Source organism: Gavialis gangeticus, unplaced genomic scaffold (assembly GCF_001723915.1).
Source record: "Gavialis gangeticus isolate Ggan-Ray unplaced genomic scaffold, GavGan_comp1, whole genome shotgun sequence".
Lineage (NCBI taxonomy): Eukaryota > Metazoa > Chordata > Crocodylia > Gavialidae > Gavialis > Gavialis gangeticus.
The window spans coordinates 189,198,965-189,226,936 of record NW_017729022.1 but is presented as its reverse complement, the minus strand read 5'-3'; the positions used below and the strand labels follow the sequence as shown (position 1 = coordinate 189,226,936).

General features: G+C 45.2%; 1 protein-coding gene across 4 annotated transcripts; it reads right to left on the bottom strand.

Moving 5' to 3' along the window:
• Positions 1-8: 8 nt before the first annotated feature.
• MTIF2 (mitochondrial translational initiation factor 2) lies at positions 9-26,665 on the bottom strand. Of its 4 annotated transcripts, XM_019516687.1 has the most exons (10): positions 26,548-26,659; positions 24,372-24,376; positions 23,097-23,330; positions 21,773-21,893; positions 18,261-18,438; positions 17,606-17,766; positions 11,585-11,761; positions 3,980-4,119; positions 2,708-2,832; positions 9-1,285 (listed from the first exon to the last, which is right to left on the bottom strand). In XM_019516687.1, exons 3-10 carry the CDS (start codon positions 23,319-23,321, stop codon positions 1,030-1,032), a joined length of 1,383 nt encoding a protein of 460 aa, XP_019372232.1. In that variant the 5' UTR covers positions 23,322-23,330; positions 24,372-24,376; positions 26,548-26,659; the 3' UTR covers positions 9-1,029. The 4 variants fall into 4 exon arrangements, with proteins under 4 accessions (XP_019372232.1, XP_019372231.1, XP_019372229.1 ...); XM_019516686.1 differs by lacking the exon at positions 24,372-24,376 and having other exon boundaries at positions 23,097-23,328; positions 26,563-26,665; XM_019516684.1 differs by lacking the exon at positions 24,372-24,376.
• Between the last annotated feature and the right edge of the window lie 1,307 nt (positions 26,666-27,972).

Genomic DNA, 27,972 nt, shown 5'->3' with positions numbered 1-27,972 from the left:
AACCAAAAAAAAAAAAAAAAAAAAAATCTTTATCAGTACCCCTGCAAAGAACAGATATCCCAGTAATGCTCTACATCTTCATCCCTATGGCAGACATAACAGTTGATAGGTTAATGGGGGGGGGAGCCTCCATGAACCTTGGAGATGGGTATTTTTATTTAGAAATAAAAGGTGAAAGCTGCTAGGAAACAACTACTGCATCCCCCACAATGGGTCATTCCACTATTTAACAGGTGCAGAAAAACTGGAGGGCAGACCTGCTTATCCAAATGTGTACACAGTCCTGCAAGCATTTGAAAAACAAAGTGATCAGTTCATAAGATATGATCACAATCTCGCTAAAGAGAAGGATGAGATAAGATACTTAATACCCTTGCAGGAGCCAGAAGAGGGGCTGAACTCCTAAGAATTATGTTACTGTTCTCATGATCCAAACTGTATTCATCTGCAATAGCTCTGGTACAGCCTACATCAGCATAGCTGATGCCCATTGATGCTTACATTTTAAACTAGTTTTCTCATTCTAAAAAATAAATCAAGTAAGAATAGCCAGACCACTCTCAGCCTAAACTATTTGGGAGTAAAGTCATTGTGATACATTAAAGAATAAAAAACAAAAACTTTAGAGTCATCTGACAGGCATTCAGGATGAAATTGGTAATCTATCCGAAAGTAACATCTTAAAGGATGCCACCTGCAGGTCAGACAGGATGATGGCAAGAACTGGGAGGAATATGGGACCAAATATTAATCTTCTATACCTTGGACAGGCAGATTTTCATCATTCAGCTGTACAAGAGCTTAACCTAGATGTATTGAGAAGAATAAGGAGTTAAGCGCTGCAAGTGGTGGGAGAAAGAGGGAAGACAGAAATAGAATATTCCAGCAATTTCACTATTATTTTTATGGATAACCAAATTTTGGGCCACATTTAATACCATTGGTTTGGCCTCCAGCCACTGGTTTAAGGCAGTGGTCAGACTGCCTTCAGTTACTATGATTCATTTACTATTTTGTACCAAGTTTGGCCTATACTTCATATTGTGGCATAAACAGTCCATTAAGTATTCCTTCCTGTACCTCAGATTCTACTTCAAGAATTTCATCTCCTGCTGATGGGATTTCCTTCCAGCCCATGATTTCCACTGGCAAGCCAGGAGTGGCAACAGCCATTGTTTGACCATTTTCATCATACATCAGGCGCACTTTTGCCCAGCTTTTCCCAGCAATTAGGACACAGCCTTTTCTCAGTGTTCCTCTCTGGATGACTGCTGTGGTTACTGGACTAGAGAGAAACATAAGGGCGGGGAATAAATTTTTGTATTTATCAGTTACAGAAATTACCATATTCACTCACACACTGCATATACCTTTTCCCCCAATCAGCTCTCCAAAACTGGGGAGCATGTTTCAAGCAGAAAAAACTTGTTTTCTGTGCTGAACAGAGGTATGCAGGCATAGTTGGCAGCTATAATGGATGGTGTGCTTCTTTCCCTGCCAACTCCAGGGAGACAGGGCAGAGTTTACCTGTTCAGAGTCAGAACTGGTGTTAATCCTTTCATATATGTGGCTAAATTGGTAGTAGCTTTCAGCTGAGTAGCCAAAAGCTGCTGCCAATTTGGCAGTGACTATGAAGGGGTTAAAACTCTATCTTTGGTGTGACTGCTATTCTAGAAAGTCGCATGGACTTTAGCCCTGTGGTCAGGACTCAGCCACGACTCCAGAAAAATCTTTTCTTCGTCCTTCTGTCTTCTCAAGACAAGGTACGTGCAGCATGTGAGAAAACTGTATATACTTTTAAGAAAAGAAAATAAGGAAATACAGGCAACAGGAGTCCACTGAATATATTAACGAAACATTTCACTGCTACAGTGAGAAAATTCTAGAGTCTTACGATGGAAAAAAGTTAGGTTGTGCCCTTTTGGATTTCTTAAGATAGGTGGAGGTTAAAGAATGTTTTATCTGTCATCTAGGGGTTGAACTCATGAAATCATAAAAGGATTCCCAGAAAATTCAGATTTGTCCTTGGTTATATTTCTAATATAAGAAACTGAAAAGAACTCTTATTAAGGGATTTTCGAGTATTCTTTACAAAAATTCAAAAAGGTGACAGGTAAAAGCCACAACAGTGAACTGACTTTTTTTTTAATATGTCTCCTTGAAAGACAATTATTTTTAAAGGAAGAAGAAAATCAGATGAAGTACTTAGTGGACTGTGTTAATAAAATATTTGCTATTTTATAACAAAAACTACTGCTAAACAGAAACTGTCAGATTAATATTCAAGAAATATTAAAAACCATCTTTACTACTAATACTTTGTTTGAAGACTATTTAGTTTGTGATTCACTATTTACATTGCTAATTTATATTACAAGATTTCATTCGACTGGCAGGATGAAAATATCCTGCTAAGCTTTTAGCTGCTTATCTCCTGGTTCTTATGCCAGGAAATAACACTGGAGAGGAACAGGTTACACCAAAGTAAAGACTTGCATTTGTTTAAAAAAAAAAAAAAAAGAGAAAGAAAAGAAAACTTTTACTGAAGTATTTCTAGGAGTACTAGAGTTTTGTAATATAATGTTGTAATCAAAACCTAAATTTTGGAGCAGAAATCACCTGGATGGTGTCTTTTTAAGTACCTGGAATAAATGCAATATAAACAGTAACCACAGGTGTAAGGGAGTCAGATGACAGGCTGACCTACCCTTTTCCTTTATCTGTGCGAGACTCTATTACAACTCCCTCGACGAGGCCAGTGAAGTCTGCCTTCAGTTCTAACACTTCTGCAAGAGCAACTGTTGCCTCTGCTAAGGCCATCAGGTTGTCACCCTATTACACAACAGTTAAGAATTAAGGTTGCAGCTAGTTAAAACAGAATCCAAAGATCTCTCATTGCCAGCTCCACACTCCTACATGGTCCATAATTCCCAATACTGCAATGCACCCTAATCTGTTGGGGTGCACATCATGGAAATAATACAGGGCCTGAGACTGCTGCTGTACTAGTCTTGAAGGCAAACAGTAGATGTTAAGGTGCAAGCAAGACTCCCTTCTTTCTCCTTTCATAAATCAGCAGCAACACTGCCTCAGTATCAGGTTAGGTCTAGGAATTGTAAGGGAAAGGATGTAGAGACAAGGACTGCCCATTGGGTAGAAGAAAGAACACAGTTTGGGATTTAGCATGCATCCTTTTGCAACCAATTCTGGACAAACTGTCCAGAACAGAACATAGCACACTGAATAGTAAGGTAATAATTGGGTACCAGAAGGGTAAACAGAAACTTTTTTTAAATTTTTTGTCAGTGTGAATGACCTTAAAAGTTTAATTGCAGTAGTGCAAATACTGGCCTGAAATTTCAGAAAGGAGTATGGGATAAATTCACAATGACAGCAATGAAGTCATTACAACACTGTTGTTGTAATTGCTCTTTCAGTTCTCATGAAGAAACAGTATGATCACCACAAAGCCAAGTACAAATAGCAATGACAGGATTTTAGATTACTGTAATTAACTATCAGTTACCAAAAGGGAGTAGGTTTATGCAACTTGCTCTCTCTTACCAATTGTGCTTTGTGTTCAGATTTGAATTATAAAAATTCTTTTACTCAGTCTAACAGAAGTAGAACTCTTCCTCCAACAGCATTTTATCCAGCATGCAAACATGAGGAAGTGACAGCTTGAAGGATCCTGGAACAAACACCCACTAAACTTCCAGCACAAAAATTAAAGGAAAGACAACTGGAATTTTGTACTTCTATACCATTTCTCACCAGGGGACTGATGCAGCAAGACACCAAATGCCTCTGGCTCTGACTGACTCCCACAGGAGCTGACAGCACTTTGCCTACCTCAGGATTAGACCCCCGAGAAATGCCAGGAAGAGAAGTTTTATTTTCCCTGGGTCAAATGAAAACTTAGCTGCTTGCCACATGGTAGAACTCTTCAGACTTGATCACTACAGCAACAAAACTTTACCTTACGTGCAGAGATATTTACAGCCTGAACATCACCCCCATAATCTTCACAAACCACATCATATGCCAGCAATTCTTTCTTCACCTTTTCAGGATCAGCTTCAGGTTTATCACATTTGTTTATAGCAAGGATGATTGGGACTGAAAGAAAGGTACAAGTGTTACAAACTGCAACCAGCCACAGCTTCAACCCCATACAATCATCTGTCCACCCCACTTACACCACACAAAAGTTGAGAGTACCAATTTTCTTTGTTAAATCTGTAAAATCTACACTGGGCAGTACTGCCTATTATGATCATCTAGGACAATGCATGCCATAGTCTTTACTGTCCATCTCCTGCTGCAGTGATATATATTACTAGAGTTAGCAACAGCATTGATTGGTTCCAAACCAACCGTCTCACCTTCAGCTATGAAACTTAATTGGGAAAAAGATCCTTGTGAGCCAGGAATCCTCCACTAAGAACATGGAGAGAGAAAAATAAAGCAGTTCTTGCTCTTCTCCATGTATACTAGTATCTACACCATTGCATCAAAAGCTAAATTTTCTTGAGGCACATTATGACAAAAAAAAGAACTGGTCATCTTCTCCTTCCCCTAAAGAGATCCCACATACTCCTTCCTGGAAAATGAACTGTGAAAAATCTGGAGTTTATGCCCTGATCCACTTGACCAAAAAGAGTTAATTAAAATATAACTTCATGAACCTTCTGCAAATACACAAACTATTCAAACTGGCAAATGTCTTTTGATGGCACCTTGATCCATTTTAAGTGGTAGGAGTGTAATTAAAACTTGACAAGACACTTGAAAATAAAATTTTGACATATCACAGGAACCAGCAGCATAATTTCAGATGTTAGCAGGTATTCCTTTTTTATTTAGAGAAGAAAAATATCCTAAACTTGAATAGATTGGCACTGAATTCCAGAAAGAGAAGTTCCTTACAATAAGTGGTGTTCTTTAAAAAGTGCTGCCATCATGCTCATCCCCTGTGGGTAATACAATTCACTTGAGCTTGCAGAGTTTTTGTCCCAGCTTTGTGCATACAGCATGCACAGGCCCTGCCTCTTCTTGGGCGCCATGTCAATTCACTCTTCCCAACCCTCATTTTCTCTCATTTGCAAAATCCCAGGCTACCAGTGACACCAAGGAAGAGAGGAAGGAGGATGGGATGTGGATCATGCATAGGGACAGTATTTCAAGGAACTCCAGTTACTGGTAACTTCTCTCTCCTTCAAGGGTTTGTCCAGATGCACAGTATACTGTGGGCCACTCCAAGCAGTACCCCATTCCACTGGAGGCATACCTTAGAGTCCTAAGCTATCAGGAAATGGATGACTTCTTTACCGAACACAGGACCTACTATGGAAGTTTCCACAGTGCTCAATAAAGGTATGCATGGAGGAGGGCTTTAAACTAGGCTCACTGGGGGACAGAGAGCAAAGCCCCAAGGTAAGTGGAGAAGCAGGTAACATAAAGAAAGCACAAGCTGGAGGGGACAACAGGGGAGGCCACCTCATTCTAAGAAAGTAGGGCAATCGGCTAGTTACCTCATGTCTGTATATGAATGCACAAAGCCTGGAAAACAAGCAGAAAGAGTTGGAAGTCCTTGTGCAATCATGGAAGAACTATGATGCGACTGGAATAACAGAGACTTGGTGGGATAGCTCGCACGACTGGATCACTGTCATGGATGGGTACAAACAGTTCAAGAAAGACAAGAAGGGAAGAAGAGAAGAGGAGAAGGAGTTGTACTGTATGTCAAAGAGCTAGAGGACTGCTCCAAGCTCCAGTATGAAACTGGAGATAGGCCTGCTGAAAGTCTCCAGGTTAGGATCAGAGGGGTGAGCAACAAGAGTGATGTCATGATGGGTGTCTGCTATAGACCACCAGACCAAGAGGATGAAGTGGATGAGGCTTTCTCCAAACATCTAAATGGAAGTCTCCCAGATCACAGGCCCTGGTTCTCATGGGGGACTTCAATCACCCAGACATCTGCTGGGAGGACAATACAGCAGTGCGCAGACAATCCAGGAAGTTTGTGGAGAGTACTGGGGACAACTACCTGATGCAAAAGTGTTGGAGAGGCCAACTAGGAGCCATGCTCTTCTGGATCAGCTGCTCACAAACAGGGAATTACTGTTTGGAAATGTAGTAGTGGATGGCAACTTGGGCAGCAGCAATCATGAGATGACAAAGTTCAGGATCCTGAGGAAAGGAAGGAAGGAAGCAGAGCCGCACAATAAGGACTCTGGGCTTCAGAGAAGCAGACTTCACTTCACTCGGGGAACTGATGGGCAGAATCTCCTGGAAGGCCAGTTTGGAGAAAGGAGTTCAGGAAAAGTAAAGTTTCTTTAAAGGAACTTAAGGACACAGGAACAAACCATTCTGATGGGCAGAAAGACTAGCAAGTCTGGCATAAGACCACCTTGGCTTAGCAGAGAACTCTTTAAATGAGCAAAAACACAAAAAAGGAACCTTACAAGAAGTTGAAACTTGGACAAATGACTAGGGAGGAGGATAACAGTATTCCTGGGGCATTCAGGATTGAAAAATCAAGAAGGCCAAAGTGCAATGAGAGGTTTGTTTGTTTTTTTTTGTTTGTTTGTTTGGGGGTTCTTTTGGGGGTTTTTTTGTTTTGTTTTTTTTTAATAGATTATAGTCAGAAGGGACCCACTGGATCATCGTGTCCGACCCCCTGCCCCTGGCAGAAAAGAGGACCGAGGTCAGATGACCCCAGGCCAGGTGACTGTGAAGCCTCCTCTTGAAGACCTCTAGGTTAGGTGATAGCACCACCACTCTTGGAAGCCCATGCCAGACTCTGGATGCTTAGCAAATGTTGGTTTCTTGCCGGAACAAAAAATCTTCCCTTGAACATGTTCATAGAAATAATGCATGAGTGGGAGTAGCCTGCAACGTAGAAACCCCAGGAATGCGTCCCTGCTCCCCCAGACTCTTGAGAGTACTTTCTCATGTCTGATTGCTACAAGCCAGACAGAGTCAAACCCAGGACTTGGATCTCAGGAGCAAAAGGTGTGAACCCAAAGCAAATGCATATGGGGTGTCATGATAATTCAGGCACAATGCCTCAGTTTCCCCCACATCCACTAGAAAGGTAATGTGTCATTAACACCCCTGTGGTGGGGTGCAAGTAAAGCAGAAACACTAGATAACACTACAGTTGCAGCTAGCGAGGGACATGAAGGAGAATAAGGAGGGTTTTTCCAAGTATATCAACAAGAAGAGGATCAGGGAAAGTGTGGGGGAGGCTACCTACTGAAAGGTGAGTAGGAAAAGGCTGAAGTACCCAATGCCTTTTTTATCTCAGTCTTCAAAGGCAAAGTCAGCTCCCAGACTACTGCACCTGGCAGCACAGTTTGTGGAAGAAGCAAGCAGCCAACAGTGGTAAATGAACAGGTTAGGGACTATTTAGAAAAGCTAGGTGTGTATTAGTCCATGGGGCTGGATGCGAGGCACCCGAAGGTGCTGAAGGAGTTGGCCTGTGTGATTACAGACCACTAGCCATTATCCCTGAAAACTCATGGGGATTGGGAGAGGTCCTGGACAACTGGAAAAGGGTAACCATAGTGCCCATCTTTAAGAAAGGGAAGGAGGCAGATTTGGGGAACTACAGACTAGTCAGATTCACCTTGGTCCCTGGAAAAAAAAAAGGAGCAAGTCCTCAAAAGAATCCATTTTGAAGCACTTGGAGACAGTGGTCATTAGGTACACTCAACATGGATTCACTAAGGGCCAGTCATGCCTGACCAACATGACAAAATGACTGTTTCTGTGGATGCAGAGAGAACACTGGATGCGACATACCTCAAACTTTAGCAAAGGTTTTGATATGGTCTCCCACAACATTATTACAAGCAAGAAATATGGGTTGGATGAACAAAATGTAAGGTGGATAGAAAGCTGGCTGAATCGTCAGGCTCAAAGGGTAGTAATCAACAGCTCAATGTCTAGCTGACGGCCGGTATCAAGTAGAGCAGTGATTTTCAACCTGTGGTCCATGGAGCCCTGAGGGTTCACAGACAATGTCTAAAGGGTTTGCAAAACAAGACTATGATCAATCAAAAATATGTGAATACCCACACTTACAATTCAAAGGGATCTTCACCTCCATTTGGAATTTTGTAGGGGTCCACAAATGAAAAAAGGGTGAAAACCACTTAAGCAGAGTGTCCCAGGGGTCGATCAATATCTTCATCAATGATCTGGAAGATGGGATGGAGTGCACCCTCAGCAAGTCTTCAGATGACACCACGCTGGGGGGGAACAGTAGATATGCTGGAGGGTAAGGCTAGGATTCAGAGAAAACTAAAACTGGAGGATTGGACTAAAAGAAAAATCATAAGGGCAAGTGCAAAGTGCTGCACTTGGGACAGAATGATCCTAAGCACTAGTACACACTGAGGACTAGCTGGCTAAGCAGCAGCTCTGCAGAGAAAGACTTGAGGGTTACTATGAACAATGAGCCAAATATAAGCCAACAGTGTGACCTTGATGCAAAGAAGGCTAACAGCATACTGGACTACCTCAGGAGGAATGTTGGCAGCAGATCGAGGGAAATGATTATCCCCTCTACTCAGCACTGATGAGGTCACATCTGTGTCCAGTTTTGCCCCCCACCATTACAGAAAGCATGTGGACAAACTGAAGAGTTCAGCAGAGGGCAACAAAAATGGTTAGGAGGCTGAGGCACATGACTTCTGAGGAGAGGCTGAGGGAACTGGGCTTATTTAGTCTGCAGAAGAGAAGACCGAGGGGGGATTTAATAGCAACCGTCATCTACCTGAAGGTTGGTTCCAAAGAACGTGCAGCTAGACTGGTCGTGGCAGGTGACAGAGCAAGAAGCGATGGTCTCAAGTTGCAGCAAGGGAAATTTAAGTTAGGTATTAGGAAGAACTTTCTCGCTAGGAGGGTTGTTAAGCACTGGGATAGGCTACCCAGAGAGGTTGTGGAATTTCCATCCTTAGAAGTTTTTAAGACCTAGGTAGACTATGACCTAGGATGAGACAGTTGGGGATGGTTCTACTCTGAGCAGGGGGTTGGGCTAGATGGCCTACTGAAGTCTCTTCCAAACCCTAGTTTTCTATGATTCTATGGAGCTCTGGGTAGCTGCATTCCAAATATCAAGACGATAAACACTCTGTAGGAAAGCTATCAAAGCCATTTGGGACCTAGCAAAATGAGCTCTGATCTCTGTTGCTAAACCCATCTCAGCAACAGAACCCATGCTTTGTAGTGAGAGCTACAACTCAGTCTAAGCTCCACTATGCCAGAAATCATTTGACCTTTAGTTCTTTACTACAGAAATGAAGATCAAAAGAGAGACTGCCAGAAGAGCTTTCTTCACATCAACTGTACAAAGCAAGGCCTCTGGCTCTTGGGAGGGGGAGACGGGGAGTGAAGGAGTAGGTTATAATTTGGTAACCAAAGTGAAATTCAGTAAAAAAGAAACTGATGAATGTCTGTAAGGAACACCTATCAAAGGTAAAAATCAATGGGAGGAAATCCATCATCAGTTTCTGAACCCTACCTACCAAGGGCATTTTCACAGACAAATGGAGTAGCAAGGAGACTACCATCAGTTCAAATGGTGGGTCCACTTGGGGTTTGAGGATTAGGTTTAGGTCCCACTAGGCCCTTCCCTGAAACAAGAGAACTGACACTACTTCCTGGTGTCCAAAATGAATAAGTCTGGATGACTCCTGTCCAAGATGAGGACCCATAGAATGGAGTCCTCTAACTCCCACTCCCAATGCAAGGTGTACCTGCAGTAGCTTAGTTACTCAGTACCTAGGAAATATACTGCTGAAAGAGTTATCTAGTGAGAGATGAACTAGTTCCAGATGTCAAATGTCTCCCTGCAGGGGGAAGGAGAGATTTCAAGTCTCCTTGTTTGTTTAGATAACATACTATAGTGTTACTGCCTGTCATAACCTGAACATTTTGTCCTGTGATAGGATGCAGAAATACGACAGGCTCTGTGTACCAACCAGAGCTTCGGAAAACTGATATGCAGCTTGGCCTCCTTGGTAGACCAGACACCACTGTTTGAATGTTATTCCTGTGTGCTTCTCACCCACGAGGGAGACTTTGTTACAATATGACTAATGGATGAGAATGAGAAAATGTGACTTTCTGAAGGTACTGGCAGGGTCCTTCCCCTATGCAAGGCAAAGAAGCACTTGACAAACAATGAAACCATTATCTCGATACCAAGAACATAGCTCCCAAGGAAACAGATCATTCACAAGGCCTGCATGCATCTGAGGCACTTAAATGTCATGTGACTTCAGATGCACAGGCAAAAGCTGCAAGTGTTGAAGCTAATGAACAGTAGCCTAAGGAGTGTGACTAGCTTCTGCAGTTTGAGTGGGAAACCAAAGAGGCCACATTGAAAAAAAAGGAAAAGGCCCCTAATGCAGGAAACCAGGAAGCATGAAGTGGTGGTCAGTGCTTCTGGCACAGAAGGAAACGAACAAATAAGCATACTTACTCACAGTCACTCTCAGAGCTGAAAGACAAGAGTCTGACATGGAGACCTTTAATTGGTGATGCTAGGTGGCCCAGAGCTGGGGTCAGTTCCCCAGTTGTTGTTGAACTGATGAATCTAAGATTTGTGCAACACAGCCAGGGCAGGCAACACAGAATCCAGTTCTGGCTGAATCATCAGGATACTCAATGCCCAGAAGTCAAAGAAGCACTAGTAGACGGGATGAGCTAGCAGGGGGCAGCCAAGGAGCACTGCATCTTGGTGGAGCAGCCAGCTTTGGCACAGACATTCTTGGTAAGGCAAGGCTGATGCACTGGATCTGTGATGAGGAGGCAGTGAAACAGCTGAGAAGGCCCAGAAAGTGACCTCATCCCTGTGCTTTCTAGGCACTGAAAGAGTGAATTCTCTGCAACTGGATGTTGATGGGGGGACTTGAGTGCCAGGACACTGATGAGACTTGTAAGAACCCACCATGAAATATCAGATTCAGGAAAAATGAGGAAAAAAGGTGATGAGCCCCGTTTTGAGAGGTACTTTTCCTTTGGAATCATCTCTAGATCTGTAATTTCCAAAAGATGACTTCTCTGGCACTGATGACAAAGATGATTTCTCCCAAGCAGGAACTTGCCCTGGGGGTTCTGCCCTTCAGGCTAGGAAGCCGTCCACTTAAGTTTACCCAGGAGGTAGATCTGGAGTTTAGCTTCATGCTCCTTCCAGGTAGGGGAAGTAAATAATCTGTAAATTGTGCATCTTCCTAAGAATATGGGACTTCTCTAAATTGTAGAGGCACTGTGCTCGTCTATGGCAGGCACAGTACCATCACAGAGGGGACAGCTTGAATCCAGACAACTTAAGGAAAAAGAAGAAGAAGCTCGCTGAGCTAAGGAGACCACTTGGCACAGTTCTGGGAAGCCTTAGGTCTCTCTAAAAAAAATAACAGAGACAAGAAAATATACTGAAAAAGGTTCTGAGCGCAGCTATAAGCCAAGAACTTGGAATATACTACAGAAGCTTGGTCTTGTATGATATACTCCTGTACATTAGCATACCTAAAAACAACAACGTATTAATGGGTTAAAATATGCACAGTACCTTTGGCATTTTTAGCATGATCAATGCACTCTACAGTCTGTTCCATTACTCCATCGTCTGCTGCTACAACCAGTATGACAATATCGGTAATATGTGCACCTCTTGCCCTCATTGCTGTAAAGGCAGCATGTCCTGGAGTATCAAGGAAAGTTATCTTTTCCCCAGAAGGCAGATGAACTGTCAAAACACAATTTAAAATACAGTACATTTTAAAGAAAAGTAATGTGCAACATTCATCATTTTAATGGATATTTTTATTTTAAAAATGGCTTTTCTAGCCTACTGAAGCCAACAGACTACTTTTTCATAGCATATTTTATATATATATATATATATATATAAATAAAATAACTTCCAAAAAACAACAAAGAAATCTGCTGATGAGCACAGGCCCTAAATAATGACAGTGTGGTACATCCTAAAGGTAATATAAAAAATGATCTCCCAAGTATTTTAAGCTCATACGCCTTTCTTTGGGACTGGGAGACACATCAAATGGTAGTTTAGATCAATAATACATTTATACATGTTGGGATTGTCAAAAGGAGCCTGCAGCAGATAGGCATCCACTCTACATGGCCACAGCTGAAGCTAGGGTTTTTAAACTGAGATGAGCTGGTGCTCCAGCTGATATCAAAACCCACAGGTTCCTGGTTAGGAGAGTCTTGATTTTCTGTTCAGGGTCACACTAATCACTAAATTTGGGTCAAGGAAGAATTTTTCTTCTAAGTCAGACTGGCATGGTCTGTGGAGGGTTTTGTCTTCTCTATAGCATAGAGCACGGTTCTCTCTCTAGGAACTTCTCAGCAAGCATTAAACAAGGCCTTCACTGCCACTGCAGTGGCAAGGCACTGTCGGTGCCCTCATCTCCTGTATGTTTGCTTATGGTATATTTATAGGGGGTTTCTGGTATTCTGAATATTGTTTCTTGAGGCTGTACGTAGGGGTGCAAAGTACTAATCTGTGGATTCCTTTGATTAACAATTACCTGCGTACAGACTGGACTTGATTGCCCAGGAAACCATCTCCAGCCCTATCTTCCTACTTAAATGGAAGCCAGGTGCCTTATTACTGCCCTAGGCCCTTTTGAAAAGGCATGGTACCTTTCATCAAGAAACCTAAAACACTTGGCATTACATGAACACCCCTCCTTCCACCTCACATAAGAAACATGGAGACTTCTGAAATGAAGCACAAGTCTTTAGCTACCTTACAACAATTTCCTATCTTCACACATACAGTTTTACAGCTTTTAAGAAAACATAGGACAGCTATACTCTAGGATGACCTGTAGATGCACTGAAAAAATTGGTATCCCTGATAAAGATTATAAGGACTATACAAGTGGGTATTTGCAGTTCAAAAAGCAGGGTATATGTAGGAAGTGAAAGCTGTGCCCCACTCGCTATCAAACTGGGATTAAAGTAGGGAGATGCTGTATCCCTGGAATTGTTTACTGTGACTATGGAACAACTGGTACAATCATTATGAAATCTGCAGGGCAGAGTGATTTTAAATGGCCTATCCTAACATATGTGTTAATTACTTGGCTATCAGGGAGACAGAAAGAACAACTGGAGACTCAAAGGAAGTGGCAAGATAAATGGACTTTTACCTAGAAGCAAGGAGTACTAATAACAATTTTCAAGAGGAGCAACAAATAAAAATAAAGGTGTCAATACCAAGCATGAATGCTTGCTAATTATTGCTGTAGCAACTTTTTACAGCTGAGGAAGACCAAGCCTCTGCTATATGATGGAGGTGTGCTGCATGCATGCACCCAACTCAGCCCCACATACCAAGTTCAGAGGTGAGGGTCCAGTCTGAGATCCACAAGCTGCACAGACCATAAGGCTCTGCAGCCTGATCTTTGACACCCCTGGTATACAAGATTATAAAAGCCTACTGTTGTATTTGGATGTGTTCCTGGGTTATTTATTATGAAAAACAGATATAGAGGAAGATGAGAAGAAACTAAATACTTTAAAAAATAAAATAAACATTTTTAAAGATATGAACTTTGAGACTAGAAATGGGAAACTGTATGGAGAAAAGTCTAATTGCTATGAAAAAAAAAATCACATATAAGAAATGTAGAGAAATTCCAACAACTTCAGTGTGGGCAGGACATATGGCTAGGATTACATAAACCAGACTAACTGAGGCCATTGCTACAGCATCTGGCCTCCAGTCTTGTCAAATCAGTGTGGGCATAATACTGAGCAAACCTAAGAGCTCATTAAGAATTACTAGCTATGGGAAAGCCATGTCCTCAACAGAAACAGGCAAGAACAAATTTAAAACACTGCCAAAGACCTCTAGGATATATATCTATATCTACACATCTATAGATAACCTTCAATATTTTTTTTATTTACAAGGAAAAGTCACTATCATCCATCTATTCATAAACAAACATGCACAAAGGAAAATGGGCAAATCATCTCCTAGCACTTTGCCTTCACATCACAGTTGGTGGAAGCAGAACAAACATATGCCGATTCCAATTTCAGCATCCTATACACTAGACCAGGGCTTCCCAAACTTTTCCTCAACGTGACCCCATTTCCTCAGCATGACCCCTCACGTCCAACCCACAGTCCCCCACAACTCCAGGTGCCACCCACCCACAGCCCTCCAAACTCCTCCAGGTGCCCCAGGGCCCCCAGTCCCTATCCCCACAGCAGCACCAGAGCCCTGGCTGCCATCCACAGGAGGCAGCAGCTGCTGCGGCCAGAGCTGAGTGCAGAGCCCAGCTTCTCCGGAGCAGAGCCTGGTGGGGAGAGAGGAAGATGTAGGTTGCCTGCTGTAGGCTTGGGACTCCCTGCCCTGCCGCCGTGGCTACCAAGCTAAGGAGTCCCTTGCTTACCTGGCAGTAGCATAGGCACATCTCTGCACTGCCACTGTTGCCGTGCCTGACCTTGGTGGCCATGGCGGTACGGCACTCCCTCCCACAATGGGTCTCACCCGCTGAGCCACAGAGGTGAGTCCTGCCTGGAGCTGCTCTGTCCTAGCTGCAGCCCTGCAACCCACTGTGAGTGGAGAAATCTCAGGGGGCATATTTATTGCAACTCCATCCGCCGATGCTGCAACCCCATTTGTGGTTACAACCCACAGGTTGAGAACTGCTGCTCTAGACCATACCACCTCTCTAAGACACCAAGAGAAAACAGCATAAGCTAGTCAATAGCATTTGGCCCACAGAGCCAAAGGGTTTGCCAGTGCCCTCGCTGAGACTGGGCAGCAAAGAACTGCACCAGGCCTGGGAGCTAGGAATTGCGAACTGCATCTGCATTGCTGCTGCTTCTCTCCCTCCCCTCTCCCCAAGACTGCAGTGCAAATGCAGCTTCCAGACGATGAAAAGATGTACCAGGATGGGGAGAAGTGGAAGCTGTGTGGAAGCAGTTTCTAGTTCCAGCCCCAGTGCAGCCCCCCTGGGTGGAAGTTGCACTCGCATCACAGCCAGGAAGCAGAGGGCTGGGAGAAACAATGGCAGCACAGGCGCAGCTTCCATCCAGAAAAGAGCTCGCTTAGAGGGGTTGGAGAGCTGTGTCTCCACTGCTCCCACTACTGCTCGGCCCCTGCTCAACCCCAGCACAGCTTCTCACTGGCTGGAAGCTGCACTTGCACTGCAGCTGAGGAATGAGTGGCTGGGAGAAGCAGTGGCAGTACAAGCACAGTTCCAGCTTGCTGGCTCCAGCAAGGGCACAGGGAAAGCCCCCTACTGTCAATGTGCTGCAAAGTCATCTGACTCAGGTTGGCCTGGAGCTGGGTTGTCCCAGCATGCAGCCTGAAAAAGGTTGCTGGCCCCTGGCAATAGGGGCTGAGGGGAATTTTAGGCAGGCATGCTACACTTAACCAAACTGTAGTGGGGCCTAGAAACAGGGGTATCTTTATCCCCATTTCAACAAAAAGTGTCACAGGATCTTTAATGGCTCCCAAGTGATCTAGATCTACAGTGCAGATCATCTGCATAATGCTTTTAGATTGCACCCAAGCAGCATGGCTTGTGATTTGCAGCAAGATCATATTGCTATAGAGCAGTGGTTCTCAACCCATGGCACAATTAGCACACTGCTGTGGCCCATGTGACTTTTTTTTTTTTAATAAAATAAGTAAAAAGACATTTGACAGTTGTCACGGAGTAGGGCGCAGGAGCGGCTGTGATCTCGCTAGCGCCCCCTGCCATGTCAAGTAGGCAATCCAGCACCCTCTATTCTCACCCGCCACGTCTTTGATGAAATATACTTTTGTATATGGGAGGCTGCCTTCGATCCCCTTGTGCGCGGTGTATGCTAATACTGTTCCCCGTTCCGTTGGAGTGACCCAGTGCACCCCCAGCCTTATGGGCTATGCGTGCCTCCTACCTCCCCTTTAGCACGCCCCAAGCCTCGCAACTCTTCTGGACGTTATCAGGTCCTTTCCTTTCTACACCCTTGGGCTTGTCATGCACCCGGCGCCCCTTCTCTGGCGCCCCTGGGCTTGTCACGCACCCGGCGCCCCTTCTCTTCGTTAGCCCTTTCGGGCTTCCTAATGGTACTCTTTCCCGGTGGGCTCTGTGGCCTAAGCCAGATCTGACCCCCCCCCCCCGAGTTCCTACCAATAGTATGGGTCCTATTAGGCTCAGGCAACCTAAGCCTTACCTGGCCCCTCTGGGTTCCTGTCAATACTCTGTATCCAACAGGACTCAGGCAGCATAAGCCTTACCTGGCCCCTGTGGTCCCTCGGGTTCCCACCACAATGGAGACCCTCTGGGACTCTTTCTAGTCCGCACCCCAACTAGGGTTTCTATCAATCAGATGTGCCCCCTCCTGAGGCTTCTTTCATGTGCGCCCTCTCTTGGGCTTCTCTCACACACATGCCCGCTCCTGCAGCTTCTCTCCACTTTTGCCGGGCTCTTTCTAATCACTGACTCACCCTCACCGGGCTCATCTCCCTAGCAACACCCACCCGGGGCTTACGCTCGTGTGGCCCCCCCTCTCTCGTGGCCAGACGCGAGCCGCCCTCAGGCTTCTCACTGGTGCCCCGTCAGTGGGGGTCAGGTGGCCTAAGCCATGCCTGGCCCCCTGCCCCTTTGCCGGGGCCTGCTCCCCTGCTCGGGTCTCACAACTATCACCCATCCAGGGATGGGGTCAATCCCCCCATCTGCTGCGCCACCTCGGCGCCATACAATTGTGCCGTGCCTGGCATGACTGCCGCGCCCACACAGGGCACTAGGAACCCCCAAAATGCTGGGGAGCTCCTGTGAGGCCTCCTCGCACCCCTACAGACTCACCTGGTCCTCCGGTATTTACACAACTACCACAGCAGAACCATAAACCAAATGGCTATAACAAAACAATAAGCCTCCCAGCTGTAACGTAACAAGCTTCCTAGTACAAACATAGGATTAAGCACACTTGGCCTTCTTGCCATAGCCGCCCTATCAGGGTGCTCTCCACCCTGATCATGTTGTAACCGCGTGGGCGATCAGGCCGCAACCAACGGCTCCGCTCCGCTCAGTTCTACTGCAGAGGTCCTGCCCCCTCAGCTGCCAGAAGGGGGCTGCAAACTAGGCTCCGGCCTAGGCTGTTTATAAAGGCCCAGCCCTGCCACCTTCTGGTCACCTGACCAGCCCAGTTGCCCTAGCAACCATCACCTAGGTTGCCCTGATGATTGGCAGCTGCCCTTAACCCTTCCTAGGCACAGGGCACCTGCATGACCCTGTGACAACAATGTTGAAATGAGAGGCATTACAAAATATTGATTTGTATTGCATTATTTTCAGATAACAGATACAAAATATTTTTAAACGGATACACAAGTTAAGTTGCATGGGTATGGCCCACATAATACATTGAGAGCTGCAAATGTGGCCTGCTATGGCAAATAGGCTGAGAACCACTGCTATAGAGCATACCTTGCACGCATTGTTCTTCAAATAAACTGTAAGCAAAGCAGCAATACATTACAATTGATTATAATGTATTTATTATGGTAAACAATGCATAGCAAACTCAGATATATATGGTTAAAACATACCAAGAAAGGCACCAATATGTTGGGTGATGCCTCCTGCTTCCATTTCTGCCACTTGAGTTTTTCGCAGACCATCAAGTAAAGTTGTTTTCCCGTGATCAACATGGCCCAGAATAGTAACAACTGGAGGTCGTGGGGTTAACAAAGCTGGATCTGCAGGAGGCCTACAATTAACAGCAAAACATTTGCTTTGCAAATACCAGAAACATTATTTGTGTAATATTTAGGGTGATAATAATTGTTATGCAGAGTCAGCAGCCATGAATCATTACTTAATGCTGAATAGGTCAGTCAAGCTTCTCCCCAATTCTTCACATAGGAAAAAAAAAAGAAGTAATCATAACTAAATCAAGCACTTTGCTCCCTTTATAACAATGTTTGTTATTTCTGCATCATCTAATACAGCAGCTAACTGGAGAAAGCAAAGACAGTTTTTGTTAAGAAGTTGCATAAAAATCAACATCTAAAAAACACAAATAAAATGCCAGAATTCCTACATTAAGTTTCTGGGCAAAGCATTTAACCTGTTTAAAATTTACTTTTTAATTATCAGCTATGTATCGTTTCCTAAGTTATTATTTTAATATCATTAGGAAGATATTGGCATAAAATATATTATTTCAATTAACACAGTCAAAGAGAGCAATCAAAATTTTACCTTTTTACAGCATCTTTATTTTCTCTCATTTCCTCTTTACCTCTGTTTACTCCTGCCCACTTGTATTTCATCCCTGATTTTTGAATAGCTTCCTTTACCCACACTTCTTTTAAGACTGATTTTGATGTTAGTGACTTTAGGTCAATGTCTGTGTTCAACAGGGCTTCATAAACATGGTCTGATTAAAGAAATAAATTAGACAATTCAAACTTGATCCTCCAAAACACATGGGACAGAAGTAACCTTTAGTACATATATTCTTTCATCCAATAGTCCAGTTCAAGGAAAAGCAAATTAGGTAAAGGAAGAGTGGCAGCTTTCTCACTTTTCCTACATATACTGTATATAAATTAACTATTTATACATTTTATAGTTGATTTATGATTTCCCATTGTATTCTATTCAGAGAGTATTTTTGCTTACAAAGTTCCTGTAATAACTTAAGTAAGATTTTCAGAAATCAAAGTCTCATTAAATGCTATGCCATATTTTATTCTTATGCTTAACATTTAAAAACAGTGCGCTTTATATCCTGCACATACCATACACATATAGCATTAAAACTTAAAGGTCTCTGAACCAGTGGAAATAGCCAAAACAATTGCTTATAGTCCATAGGGAATCAGCTAATCACAAGATACTTGTTCTGTTGCCTTAGTTCCAGCTGTTACAACGTACTAGAAATTGCTAAAATACTTTCCTTGCATGACTTTCCAAGGTGGCTGCATTACAGTAAATGTCAGAGGTATAGAATGCAATTGTAAATGGGAGAAGAGTAGGTCCTTTTAATTGTAAGTGGAAAGCAGCCAAAATTAAGTGCCAAATTTTGCCCTCCAGAGCTCATAAGAAATCTAAATTTCATACTGTAGTTCAGGTAACACTAATACAGTGTGAGCAAATGGATTTATTTTTCAAAGTTACTTCCTCTGTAGTCCTAATCTATCCCAATGCACTAAAAGTCACACCAAGTGCCCCATACAAATTAGATTTGTTTTGCAGTTATCTAAGAGATACCTTTAAAAGTCTAGAACAGACCAATTTTTTTCTTTGCTTCAGCTCAAAGGAGTTAAGACTCATCATCATAAATTGGAGGGCTGCAAAAGAGCTACTGAAAGGAATCTCGGGCAAATCTGTTCATGCCACTGTTCATACCTTCTCTGGTATTGGAAACGCAGAACACACTGCAACAATTAAGAATTGCTAATGAGTGACATTAGCACCATTAGAAATCCTAATGAGTCAGCAGATCTCTCAGACAGAGACATGGCAGATTCTTTTTGTTCTTAGCACAAACTGAGAAAGGCTGCTGAGGTGGAATTTTACACAAGTACAGAATTAGATTTTAACACTCCCCTTTCCCCCACCCCCTCCCCTGCAAGAATATGTAGGTGCTACAAATATAATTATTCTCTGGCTTTGATGATCTAAGATGTACTAGAGGCTGCACTTGAAATAAACATTAATGTCACTCATCTACAGCCAAACCAGCAACCCACACAGCACAGACAAGGAAAGTTGCAATTTGCATGGGTGGAGGTTACACCTGTTTTAAGCAGATGTAACCTCAAGTATTATATAAAAAAAAACAACAACAAAAAAAACCTTAGCTTTCTTTGTATTCCACATTTTGCAATACTGCAGCTACATCAACAGCTGAAGTTGACGCAGAATCCCAACACTGATGAAGCCTAAATACTTCTATTTAACAGACACCTGGCATTTTAAAAGGGAGGAATTATAACAGCTTGTTTGCCTGTGAAAAGTCAAGATGTGCATTATCGTAGCACTGTAGTCTTATAATTGCCCCAATTTCTGTTTTGTCTTTTACTGTAAATTTTCAGCCTGGGATCCTCTCTGCACCTGAACCTTTTTTCAAGTGAGGTCTTCTGGGAAGATGTGTTAACACTGTAGTTACAGCAGCCCTACAGTTCTGCACTGAAACACTTGCACAATTTCCAGTCAATTTACATAACAGGTAGAACATTTTACTAAAGAGGGCTAGTGTTAAACTAGTTTTCTACCTGTTCATTAAAAAAGGTGCAGAATGAGAAAGAGAAAAGAAAATCCAGGTAACAGGATCAGAGCATAAAAAAAAGCTGGAAATATACACAGAAGAATTGTGCATCTACAAGCATTTTCTTTTTATTTTATTAACATGATGACATACAGAAAAACTTACCTGACAATAGGCACTGTGATTTATTGTGGAAGCTAGTAAATAAATGTTACTCTAGAGCAGTGGTTTTCAATCTGTGGTCCATAGACCCCTTGAGGGTCCACAGACTATGTCTAAGGTCTGCAAAAGATGATTATGTTAAAATCATAAGTATGTGAATAGTCACACCATCAAAGGGGTCCACACCACCTTTCAACATTTTTTAGGGGTCTACAAATGAAAAAAGGTTTAAAACCACTGCTCTAGAGAAACATTCCCCATTTAGGCTGTGTGAAACTTTGGTTGCCAATTCAATTTGGAGGAGATTCAGTGGTCAAATCTCTAAATTCGAATTGAATCAGGAGACCCATTAAAAAGTCCAAATCAAATCTGAAGCCTCCAGATTGATTCAGAAAAGCAGAGATTCGGAGCAGCCGGGGAGAGGCAGGCGCAGCTGCAGGTTCTCCCATGGCTCCTCTGGCTGTGCCTGCCTCTCCCCGGGTGGGGAGAGCCCTGGGGAAGCCCCCATAGCTGCCCTGCCCAGCCCCAGCCTCCCAGCACTTTTAAAAAAGCCCTGCACTCACCAGATGTAGCAGCTGCAACAAGGGCCTCTGAGGGCTTGTGGCAGAGCCCCGTCACCCATGCAGCGCGGGGCAGTGGGGATCACCACCCCTGCCTAGCACCTGCCCCATGGTGTGGGTGCAGTGTGGCTTGGCAGGGCACCGCACACCTTCTGGGAGCTGGGGCTGAGTGGTGCCAGGCTCTGGCTGACTGCTGAAGCCACCCCAGCTCCCAGACAGCATGTGGCAACCTGTTGAGCCGCACTGCACCTGCCCAATGTGACAGGTGCCAAGCAGGGAGGTGATCCCCACTGCCTTCCAGGGCCCCATGGTGCAGTGAGGAGCCTCTGCCATGAGCCCCCAGGGATCCTGATCACCACTGCTACAGCTGGTGAGTGTGGGGCTTTTTTCTAATTTTTTTACATGATGGGAGGCTGGGGCCGGGCAGGGGATGGGGCCGGGCAGGGTAGCCATGGAGGCTTCTGCCACAGCTCCCCCCCCATCCAGGGAGAGGCAGGTACAGCTGGAGGAGCTTTAGGAGAACCTGCAGCCACCCAGCTGTGCCTGCCTCTCCCCGGCTGATCCAAATCTCTGATTCAGTTGAATCAAATGCAGACAGCAAGTCAAATCGCTGTATTGAATCACTGTCCTCTGAATCAGCCAAATCCAAATTGAATACTTCCTTATTCGCACAGGTCTATTCCCCATATCATTCTTTAAAACTCCATTATTGCTTTAAAGTGTGTGTGTATTTCACAAAATTTTAAAATATTTTTCAAAAGAAGAAACAAGCTCACCTATGCCTTTTTTCATAACTCCTGCAAGTTCTTCAACAGTCATGTTATTCCATATTTCTACTACTACTTTTTTAACTTTAGGTTGTACTGATGGTAATTTCCGTTTTTCTTTTTTTTCCCACTACAAAGGAGTTAGATACGTACATTAAGATAAATTAAGAAACGAATTATTAAAAACAAGAATGAAAACTTAAAAATGAGTTAAAAACCAATTCCTTCATCTACATTACATACTAAAATTATTCAAGAAACTATAACAATTACTCGATGCTATTTTTGCTTCTCTTTTGTCTAGAGCACTGAAAGTCAATCAAATATTTTTTACTTTCACTTCTAATCAATTTTTCTTTCCAACTGGTGTCACAACATCTGGTTTTAAAATACTTCAATTACTTGACCATATTTGGGAGGGGGGAAAGAAATTGCAATTAACTTGCATTTGTCTTATAATTCTAGAAAAACCTTCTCTAGCTAAAGCAATAGTTCCCAAACTGTGGGTCCCTACCCCAAATGAGGTTGCAACATCAGCAGTTAAGGTTGTGAGATTTCTGCACCCACAGTGGGGTATGGGGCTGCAACGGGGCTGGACCAGCTCTAGACAGGAGTCACCTCCACAGTCTAGTAGGCAGGACCCAGCACAGGAGGGAGCACACCACCATGGCCTCCAAGGTGAGGTGTGGCAGTAACCGCATGCAGTTGTGCCCCCATTGCTACTGGGCAGACAGGGAGCACCTCAGCTTGGTGGCAATGGCGGTGCAGTGCTCCCTCCCACATCAGGTCCTGCCTGCTGGGCCATGGAGCCCCCAGGGGGCAGGGTAGCAGGGAAGGGAGCCCCAAGCCTGCAGCAGGCAGCCTGCATCCTCCCTCCCCATTGGCTCTGCTCTGGCCATACTGCCCACAGGGAAGGGGACAGGGGAGGGGGTGCAGGAGCCAGGCTCCATACTCCACTCAGGCTGCAGCAGCTGCCCCTCCCAGCGGGTGGCAGCCAGGGCTTGGGTGCCGAGGTAGGGCAGGGGGCTGCGGGCCCTGGTTTTAGTGCACCTGGGGGGCAGGCTACAGGTTGGGAGGGAGAGGCAACAGCAGGGCCAGGAGGCTGTGGGTCAGGAGTGAGCAGCACTGGCAGGGCCATGGGGCTGCAGGTTGGAAGTAAGGGGCCATTCTGAGGAAAAGTTTGGGAAGCACTGATCCAGAGTAATTTTACCTTGCATGCAATAAATTCACTACAAACAGAGCTTCTATCTATATAATGAAAACGCTCAGACTGATTTCTTGTACCGTGTACTTTCAGATAGAAAATAAAGTAACTGTTGGAACAGTTAATTACCATGTTTGTAGCTAGAAGCCTATATTGTAATAATGCAACACTGCCGAATTTGTCTGTTTGCCAGAGCTGTGGGTACAGCTGAGCTGGCAATGTAGGGTGTGCAGATGAGTGCACAGGCTTCCATTGTGCCCTGTGAACCTCCCGGTAAGGCAGACTATGCAGCTGGCGGCAAGCACAGTGTAACTGGACCAGGTTTTCCAACTTCAGCACTCCTGCTCGGTTCATTTTTCTACTGTGAAGAGTAAGGACAGGTTGAAAAAACAACTTTCAACTTTGAAAAGTATCTCCCAATTTAGCAATACTTTGAAAGCAGCAATCTAAGGAAGAAAAAAGAAAACATTTTCTTGAAAAGATAAAATGAGCAAAATATATTTAGCAACTGCAGTATTTTCTTTCAGATATTTTCCATTGTTTCTTCTTGCTCATTTCAAAAGCTTCTGTCCCCCTTTCTGTCTCCATTCACAAATCAATGAGTTACTTGCAATCTATTTTCAGGTCTCTTTGATTTTACTTAGTAACAGAGCTTATTAACCTTTTCGGACTCCAGGGCCTCTTCAAAACTTTTTGGAAATTAGTGGCACCTGCATTTAAAAATTAAGTTATTTTTTTACAGTGCTTACTTCTTGCATCCCATGATACCTTTAAAAAAAGGTATCACAGGATGGCAGTGTGGACAGCAGTGGGCACCACACCCATGAATGCAAGGCAGCACTGGCAGGGGTTGTCTGGTAAGGCACTGGGGAGCTTGAGGGTGGATATTTAGACTCCTAAAGGAGACAACTATGCCTACAGGAAGTAGAAGGGGATGACACTGGCTGCAGGAGGTAGAGGCTGGTGCCAGCTCAGGGCAGGACTCTGCTATGTCCTGCTCTTTCCAGCGCACATGGACAGCCTGTCCCCAGTCTGTACCTGAGCAAGCAAGCACAGCCCATGCAGTTAAGAGCTGCTCTTCTGGGGACTTGAATGCTATCAGCTGGAGCCACTATTCCCTACAGTCTCTCCTACCAACTCTGAGAGCATGGGAGGAGTGAGTGAACGAGCCAGGCTAAAAAACACAGCCCCCCCATGCATCTTTCTGCAACAAGGCAAACTGCTTCAAGAACAGGGGCAGTTAGTACAGGGGCTGCTGGATGAGTGGATGGCAGGAGTTGTATTTTTTAGTTCAACTTCTTCCCCCACTCCTCTAATGCTCCCAGAGCTGATGGACGGGGCTGTAGAAAATGGTGCACCAGGGCGGCACTTGTCCACGGGATGCCCAGCAGATGAAGGAACCAGCGCCTCCTTGCACAGGTGCACACCTTGCATAGGGGCCAGGCACCGCAACATCCTTCAAAGGATGTCATAGTACCCTGCCTGAGAATCGCCAATCTACAAGTATAAAATTCATGCTGGTCTTACTATATTGGATGTGGCCCTTACTATACAGTTAGGCACCTCCACCAGTTATATTGGTGCAGGTGTCTAACTGTAAGCATGCTGCAATGGTACAAAATATTTTACATACTGAAGCAAACTGCATCTTGCATAAGCCCTGCTCTGAATGATCACCTCTAAAGGTTTACGCCAGTGTAATGACATCAGTGCAGTCATATCAAACCAGATCTACATAACAAAGACAGATCTTAGCCTGGAGTGCAACACTCAACCTTGTTAATGCATCTGGGATGCTACTTCCACATCAACTGATCTCTCCAAGTTAACTCTGTCATCTTCCAACTGAAAACGTGGTCTACTCTATGCTCAAAAGCCCCATATCACCACACTCCCACCAGGCTTCTTCAACTAAATTTCCTTTTCTGTTGCCTGTTTAGACTCAGGGTGTCAAACTCAGGTCTCTGAGCCAGATCCAGCCACACCTGTGCCAGTGAGCAGGGCTGGTTCAGCAAGGCACCATGTGCAGCGTGCTCCCCATGCCGGCCCTGTGCTGCAAGCAGTGCATGCTGGCCCTGTGCACACACGGCCTGACCCGCCCTGACCCCAGAGCCAGTGTGCAGGGTTGGTCTGGCAAAGGCACAAGGTGGAGCTCACATCTCAGACTGACTCCTGTGCCACAAGCAGCACCAGTGCTGCATGAGGGATCAGTTCAAGATCCATAGGCTGGATCATGCAGTTCCATGGGCTAGATCCAATTTGTGGACCCTCAGTTTGACATGCCTGGTTTAGACCATGCTACCAGTCTTGATGCCCAGTGTCTTCTCTCACAGACATTCTTGTGCCATCTTCCATGTAGCCATTTGTGCTTGAACTGCTGAATTCCACTATATCCACAGCCGTCTCTAAAACTCATTTATGTTGCAATGCCTGTGACACCAAGCAGAAGGCAGTAACCAGACAGCCAGTAAGACATCGAGACAATGGACTGGACTCGAGATACGAATGACTTACTGAGCAATCACCTGACCTTACTGTTATCATCCTTGCCCTCCAACACTGAATCTTGTCAACTCAAGATCAGATGCTTTTCTGGACTGGACTCCTCTCATTTGTGAGGCACATAAATCCAATGAGGCACATACGACTGCAACCCAAATCTTGAAATGCAGGCTTCAGTCCAACTGCCCACTGACTTTAGCAGCAGTAAAAACTAAGGACTTCAGAATTTGAAACAAAGGCAAAAACTTTTAATTTGCTGCAGATTTTCATGAAATGTAGGTCTTACATAACGTGTGTATAAGTTACTGAACATCCAAACTGATTATTTAAAAAAAAAAAAACAGCCAACACTGACAATGCCTAACTGGAACACTGGGATGTCCTTGCTTTTCCAAATCAGATTTTTGCTGTTTTAATACATCGGGTATAGCTTTAAAGACATTTTACAAAAGGGAGCAAAGTCTCCTACAAACACCCGGCAGCCGACACAAAAGGACAGCACCCCAGACTGCTTCCGATGCCTTCAGAGAATGCATAAAGCACAGGTAATTTTCACCTCAGCCCACACTGAACCAGTTAGGAGATCACGAGTAGCCAGTTAGCGGTCAGGCAGATCCCCAAGGAGCTCCGTGAGGAGCTGATTAACTGAAAAGCATTGATGTTAGGGGAGAACGGATCATCCTTTCACCAGGTAACAAGGGTGAAGCAGCTACAGGAGGTGCTGCCAACCTTGCAGCCCAGGGAACCGGACAAGTGGCAGAGGTTTGGTGTGCGCAGGCTGGATCCATGGATGTGATGCAGAGTGCCAGCCTGACCCCACACTGGATCTGGCCCACAGGGACCCCAGCGGCTGGACACCTGGCAGCGGGGGGCAATGAATGCTGCCACGGCTCCTCTGGCCCAACAGAGCTAGCGGGTAACTGCACACCCCTGCCACGTACTTAAACAAGGAGCCCCCAGCCCATGGGAGCCTCCCTCTGGCCTGGGGCAGAAGTCCCGCCCCCCGCACGCTGCCGGGGGTCGTTGGCTGGGGGTGGAGGGGGGAACGACACGCGCCGCTCGGAGCGTTCGAGGGAGCCGCCCCGGCTCTCACCTCGTGCCAGGACCCCAAGCCGCCCTCCAGTCCGGGCCGGAGAAGATAGCAACTCATCTGAGGACAGGAAGTAGGGCAGGCGACCTTCCAACCCAGAAGCAATCCGGAAGCAACGCGTCGGGCATCACGTGGCGGGGGTGGGGCTTTCTCGCGCTGGTCAATGAACAGCCTCGCGCCCCGCCCCGCCCCCCTGCCTGCGGCCCAGTTGCTCCAGCTAGAAATAAGCGGGAAGATGCTCGAGTTGCTGGAGATGTGGGTGCTGAGATGGGCTTTACAGCTATTGAGCTGGCTGTTGCTGCGGCAAGGTCGGCCGGTATGCCACACCGGTCGCCCTCTGCCAGCCCGGCATAGCACACCTCGCCCCAAGCGCCGCACGGAACCGTAGCAGCCCGCGTCCCTCCTCTGAAATGCCAGTACGTGCTGGAGATGTCCTGGTCTAGGGCCGTGCCCCCTGCTACAGGGGAAGGCAAAAGCCCCGCCAAGTCCTGCCAGTCTGACCGAGCGGTGGAATGCCTTCCGGACTCCAAAAGAGGCCCTGCAGCCAGGAGCCCCGATTTCGCTCCTAGTAGGAGACCTGGTGCGCCCCAGTCAACGTCCCCCAGTGTCTACTGTAGCCAACACTCAAGAGGCTTGAGAGAGAGAGAGAGAGAGAGAGAGAGAGAGAGAGAGAGAGAGAGAGAGAGAGAGAGAGAGAGAGAGAGAGAGAGAGAGAGAGAGAGAGAGAGAGAGAGAGAGAGAGAGAGAGAGAGAGAGAGAGAGAGAGAGAGAGAGAGAGAGAGAGAGAGAGAGAGAGAGAGAGAGAGAGAGAGAGAGAGAGAGAGAGAGAGAGAGAGAGAGAGAGAGAGAGAGAGAGAGAGAGAGAGAGAGAGAGAGAGAGAGAGAGAGAGAGAGAGAGAGAGAGAGAGAGAGAGAGAGAGAGAGAGAGAGAGAGAGAGAGAGAGAGAGAGAGAGAGAGAGAGAGAGAGAGAGTGTGTGTGTGTGTGTGTGTGTGTGTGTGTGTGTGTGTCCAACCTCTTCTTGACCACCTCCAGTGATGGAGGGTCCACAACTTCCCTAGGCCATCTATTCCACTGCCTCACTCCTAGCAGCAAAGAAGTTTTTTCAAGATATCCAATCTAAGCTTGCTTTGCTGCAAGTTAATGCATCAGGTCTATATCCTCCCCTCTGCGGCAAGAGAAAAGGTGTGCTTTCCCTCCTCTCTATGGCAGCTGTTGAAATCTTTCAGAGCTGTCGTGTCCTCTCTTAAGCACCTTTTCCTCACACTGAACATGGACATAGCAATCACGTTGTGTTCATCTATAGTGAAAAAATTGTGCATGTGACATCAGCTGGCAGTGGCAGGAGTCCCTCAATACAAGGGTGGCTCTTCCAGTAAATAGGGAAGTCACAGGTGAGTCCAGAGATGACTGC